This window comes from Urocampus carinirostris, chromosome 8 (assembly GCF_059441175.1).
Source record: "Urocampus carinirostris isolate Australia breed hairy pipefish chromosome 8, RoL_Ucar_1.0, whole genome shotgun sequence".
NCBI classification, from domain to species: Eukaryota; Metazoa; Chordata; class Actinopteri; order Syngnathiformes; family Syngnathidae; genus Urocampus; species Urocampus carinirostris.
The window spans coordinates 16,953,883-16,959,882 of record NC_142356.1 but is presented as its reverse complement, the minus strand read 5'-3'; the positions used below and the strand labels follow the sequence as shown (position 1 = coordinate 16,959,882).

At 43.5% G+C, this 6,000-nt stretch overlaps 1 protein-coding gene across 7 annotated transcripts in view; it reads right to left on the bottom strand.

Annotated features, from left to right (window-relative positions):
• Positions 1 to 4,992: 4,992 nt before the first annotated feature.
• The window catches only part of gab1 (GRB2-associated binding protein 1), a 75,968-nt gene continuing 74,960 nt past the window's right edge, over positions 4,993 to 6,000 (bottom strand). For 6 of the 7 annotated variants that reach the window (XM_088341780.1, XM_088341784.1, XM_088341779.1 and 3 more), the window contains one exon: positions 4,993 to 5,940. In XM_088341780.1, the coding sequence (XP_088197906.1) occupies positions 5,782 to 5,940 (159 nt within the window). In that variant the 3' untranslated portion in view covers positions 4,993 to 5,781. The remainder of the gene's footprint in view (positions 5,941 to 6,000) is intronic. The other variant, XR_015851104.1, reaches the window with a different exon arrangement.

The window sequence follows — 6,000 nt, the reverse complement described above, 5'->3', positions numbered from 1 at the left end:
AACAGGTTCCCATGACATGAACTGTGCCGCACAAGCGCTAACCACTGCGCCGCCGTGCTGCCATTGTAACCTGTGAAGTCCTTTAATACATTGTGTGATTAAGGGCTAAACAAATAAATGTGACCTGACTTGACTATATTGCAAATTAGCAATATATAAAATCAATATCAAAATCAGCAGTTTTTGTAACTTCTTAAATTGACCTTGTTTAGATTTCCGTTTAAATAGAATTAAGGGGGGAACAGGTTTGGGGGATTTATTGTTCATGCGTGCCGTGCAAAAGTATTTAGTACATTTTGTACCTTTCTGGCATTTTAAAATGTGAACGCATCATTGCAGATGGCACTGACTGGATTTTTTTTAACGAGTGCAGCGCAGAATTTACTTTAATGAGCTCATCTGCTATAACTCTTCAGTGGAGCATGCAGATATGATGCCGCAATTTGCTTATATGATAGATTTTAACTATTAGGTCAATGGAGAACATGCAAAGAATATAAATGGATAATAGTTGCAGCGGGGTTTGCATTATAGACGACTGTATAGAAGAGCCAATGTTGTTCTTCAGGCTACAGCATCATCTAGTGGTCATTTGGGGTAAAACATGGAGAATAACTCGTACAACTCATGTTTTTTCATGGCTTCGTGTAAAACTGGTTCGTAATTACTAGCATAAATGTGCACGTAGTGTAGCATCCTCTGGATTTAAGAGCTGGCATAAATATACTCACCAACAGTACCATTTTAAACATTGGACTAGCGTTTCCCCCCTTAAAAACGCCCATCGATTAAATAAGTAAATCTACCGTTCTCCCCCGAATTTAAACAAAAAACACATTGACTCGATAGTAAATTTTTAGTCTTTGCTCATATAAATGAAGAAAACACGTAAAAAGGGGGACCTATAAGACACTCCTTACACGAGGTCTAAACAATTTCATAATAAACAGACCAGCTGTAACAGAACAAAACCCCAAAGAAAGACCCACAAGTGGACAGAATGGCAAATAAAATGAGTATTTAAGTGCAATCTCACCTAGTTGTCCGCCATGTTTGTCTTGCGTCTCTCGAATTGCTATATTATTGATTAATGCTGGCATTAGGAAACAGTGCCATCTAGTGGACAAATATTACACACTGGAGCTTTCATGAACAAAATACAAGCGAGAGGACGCCGGGAACATACTCACGCGTGGTTATAACAAAAACCGCATTTATTTGTACAGTATTTACATTTTGAACTCCAAACTTGGGTATGCATTATACACAAAATTACCAGGATGCAACCATAATTAAACCTGGGTGAAATACCGGAATCCTAACCACTAGTCATATAGATGACATGTAATAATAATAATAATAATAATAATTTCCTTGTATTGTCATTCTGTGTAACAATGTACACAGAACGAAATGTCGATTGCATCTGACCCGATGCAGCCGCAGCCAAGAGAGGGCGCCGCCGACCACTTTTTAAGTTTTAGGAATGACTCGGCCGGGGCGCGAACCCGAACCTCCCAGTCTCAAAGCGGGCGCCTTACCATCTAGGCTACTGAGCTGGTAGTGAAAAGGCATTCAATTTTATTTCCATCACACTACGCTATTTTTGTTCACGGTACCAGAGAGGAATGTGACCAAATAGAGAGAAGAGAACATTGTCCTGATGACATGAATACATGCATAAAAGGTCAGGCTCATCTCTGAAGAGCAGGATTACGCTTTACAATGAAAAACAACGGCGACCAAATGGTGAAGGTGCTGTATCTCAGTCAGATCAGGAGATTTCTCTGGCTACCGGTAACCATGGAAATCAATACCATCCGTTTCATGTGGGGGAGAAAACCCCTACCAAAAAAAAACGACCTGGAGAAGTGTGGGCACCGCCAGGCTGCACTCGCCCAAGACACATCACAGGAAATGGTTTCCCGACATCCCAGGTGAAATGGTTGATTTCATTAGATTTCCGTTTTGGCGAGTTTGCCACTTCCGGTTTTAAAAGCATCACCAAAACCAGAGACCATTCAAAGATAATATTTTAATACATTTTGGTATTTTTTGGTAACTTGGAGCTTGGAGTCCAAGGAGCCTGGACGAAGTGGGACATTCCAAAGCGAAGGATCACCTGGCCAGAACTCTGTAGGTTGGAACCTTTCCGGATCTCCTTCTTGCTCCGTTCAGTGTACGACACCCTTTCAACACCAACCAACCTGGAGGTAAGGGTTGAGGGAGGACCCACAGTGCAGGCTATGTGGTGGGAGAGGGACACAGGCACATATTCTGGTAGAATTCCAGACTGCTCTTAGCTTACATCTTGGAGCAGGAAAGGTGGAAGAAGCACCAACCTCAACCTAGTCCAATACATTCCATCCAGTTTGTCAGGGAAGGGGAGAAACCAGCATCCTCCAAGAAGACCAAGAAGAGCCTCCTGCAAACAGCACCAACATGGCAGATGAGGGTAGACCTGGGAAGGAAATTACACTTTCCCCAGGTAGTCCAAACTTCCTGGAGGCCAGACATGGTGATTTGGTCAGAAGAGGCTCAAAAGATCATCACGGATGCAGCAAAGCCCATGAAAGGAAAAACGCCAAATATCAAAAACTGGTCCAACAGTGCAGGGACAATGGATGGCAGACCTGGCTATTCCCAGTGGAGGTCGGGTGCAGGGGCTTCCCAGCACAGTCTGTATGGGACACATTAACAGCTCTGGGAATAAGTGAAAGGGAGAGGAAGGCAGCTACCCATAGGGTGGGGGAAACCGCAGAGAGCCTCTAGCTGGCTCTAGAGTAGGAGAGAGAAGTTTAGCTGGGGACCAGGAGAAGATGGGCTGGCCATCACTGCCGGCCCGCCAACTCGAGGGCGTTGTGGTTTATGGTCGAAACGCCCAGTGACAGTTGGACACCACCTGATGACATCTTCTCCTGGTTGAAGGCTACAGTCACTGTTTGAGCGACTGCAAAGTTAGCACTGATTAGTCAGCAGGGGTGGCCAACCCGGTCCTCAAGAGCCGCATGTCCTGCATGTTTTTGGAGTTTCTCTGTTCAAATACAGGTGATCCCAATCACCTGGGTCATTATCAAGCTCCCGCACAGCTTGCAAACAATCTTAAAATTTGCATCACCTGAGAAACCTCCAAAACATGCAGGACATGCGGCTCTTGAGGACCGGGTTGGCCACCCCTGGATTAGTGTATGTATGTAATAGACTCCCCCTTGCATGTTCACTTATATTTTCTTGTAATTTTTATTGTTTGTACAGTTCGGTCCAATATTAACGCAACTTGCTGAAGAATTTTTGGAAGTAAGTTTACATGCGTTTTGCTAAATACAGCATTTAAATAGGTAATTTAAAGGAAAAAACTTTTTTTTTTTTCAAATATTCTTGAGGCAGATTGTTTTTTGCGTTTGGTAACATCTACTACTTTTTAACATCAAAACTTGTTCATATATGCCTTATTGTAAAATTTGATTTCATCGTTATCAGAGCTGAGGTTTGCACTAGCCCCCAGAACATTGTGAAAAGGTTCTGTTGGTAGTATACAAAATCATGCATGGACTTGCTCCCTCATGTCTTTCAGATTTAATTTAATTATTTACTCTGAGTCCTGCCATGTGCAAGTTTTCCGACGACACTGCGATCGTGGGATGTATCAGAAATGGGCAGGAGGAGGAGTACAGGAAATTGATTCAGGACTTTGTCCGATGGAGCGACGCAAACCACCTGCACCTGAACACCACCAAGACCAGGGAGATGGTGGTGGACTTCAGGAGAACCAGAACTCACCCGGTTCCTGTAACCATCAAAGGAGAATGTGTAGAATTTGTCCAGACCTACAAATACCTGGGTGTGCAGCTGGACAACAAACTGGACTGGACTGCCAACACAGAAGCTCTATGTAGGAAAGGGCAAAGCCGACTTTACTTCCTCAGAAGGCTGGCCTCCTTCAAAAGCTCCTGAAAATATTCTATGAGACAGTTGTGGCAAGCGCCCTCTTCTATGCGACAGCGTGTTGGGGAGGCAGCGTCAAGAAGGATACCTCTCGTCTCAATAAACTGGCTAGGAAAGCGAGCTCTGTTGTGGGCAAAGAGATGGACAGCCTAACAACAGTAGCTGAGAGACGGGCACTGGAAAAGCTGCGGTCAATCATGGACAATCCATCACATCCACTACACAGCATTATCTCCAGACAGAAGAGCAGTTTCAGCGACAGACTGCTGTCACTGTCTTGTACTACGGACAGACTGAAGAGATCTTTTCTTCCTCATGCCATGAGGCTCTTTAACTCTACCCGGCAGAGTAAAAGCCCACAGTAAACCACACCACCTACATTGCATATTATTGCAATATGTATTCTGTGCAGCACTATTTAGTTATTCTATATAACACGCTACAGTGGGCATTTGCACGTCACACTTGGTATTTGTATATTGTATTATTTTTGCTTTATTAGTGTATTGTTCTCAGCGAAGGGATGCTGCTGGAAATGTGAATTTCTCTTTGGGGATGAATAAAGTATCTATCTATCTATCTAATTTACCCCTATGTTTCGGTCCGGAGCCTTCGCTCTGAAAACGCTGGTCTACTAGTGATCCCAAGAGCCAAGAAGAGATCCGCAGGTTCGAGAGCGTTCTCCATTCGGGACCCGGTGCTGTGGAATGCTCTTCCCCTGAGATTCGATCTGCAACCTCAGAGGAACTGTTTAAATCTAAGTTTAAAACACACTTCTATTCTATAGCATATGAATAACCTATATTTCATGTTTTCAATATCTGTGTATTATTTGTTATTGCAACTTATGTTGCAGCCTGGATTACCTCATGTGTGGTCCCTTCTCAAGGTTTCTTCATTTTCCTCATGTTGAAGTTTGAGTTTTTCCTTGCCCTCGTGTAGGTTTTAGATCAGGGGATGGTGTCATAATTGTCTGTGGTTTGCATGAATCTGTGGTCTGTACAGCCCTTTGAGACTCCTCAAATAAACATGACTTGACACAAAAGCTCACGTTTGTATTTTATTAGGTCTATCTGGAAATTTGTACAATTCTCTTGCAAGATTAAAAAAAAACAAAAACAAACGAGCGCCATCCACTTAGCGGTCCATTGTCACGAAGCAACTGAAGGGGATCATAACATCGATTGCGATTTATTCTTAGTAGGCACGTTAAAAAAAAAATATATACACTCAATTTATTCAATGGCAAAAAAGTATATATACACAGCTTTGACAGCACACGTTTGGGATGCTTCACAGGTTAGTAAGGCCATTTTGTGTTCCTGTTCCTGACACTAGTAACCAGTCGGAAACAAACCCAACAGAAATTATGCAAATGGACCAAAGAGGTAATAAATTAGTGCTGATTTTTACAGTTCATTAGTACCTGATTTGGACACTTTTTGATACCTTTTGCAAAAGTTCATAAGAGTGGTGGGCAATTGTAAAAGCTCACAGTCAATGCGTCCCATAATCGTCGTCCCGAGCCGGATTCCATCCTGCAGAATCTGCGCACCTCCCGAATCCATTGTGCTAAATATTCCATAGGCGTAAAAAGGACACTTCTTCCGATCTATATACATAACACTTTTTGTACAGTCAACCAGCACGGACTCTGAAAAACCAAAACGAAACTCTATGTGGCACAAGTTCCGTCTATCAACGAGCCTCCTTCGACCAGTGGTGATAGAAAAAGTTGCCGAAGCTCCCCCGGAAGTGCATGAACTAGAAGACGGCGGATAGGCTACGGAAATTTCGTGGAAGGCGATGCTTTTGAGAATCTGAAGAAGAAAACCATCACTTGGCTCCTTTGGGTGCGGCGTCGGTCTCTGTGGATTGGCGGCCGTCGTTCCAGGCCTCCCGGGTGCTCTTGAGGGCTTGCGTCCTTTGCTGGTCCACCACCACGTAGTCCACGCGCTCATCCGATACCGCCACGCCGGAGCCGTTGCTCTTCATCTATAACGAAGGGGAAAAAAAACAATTGTTTCTTGATGAAAATGAAAAGAAATACTGTAT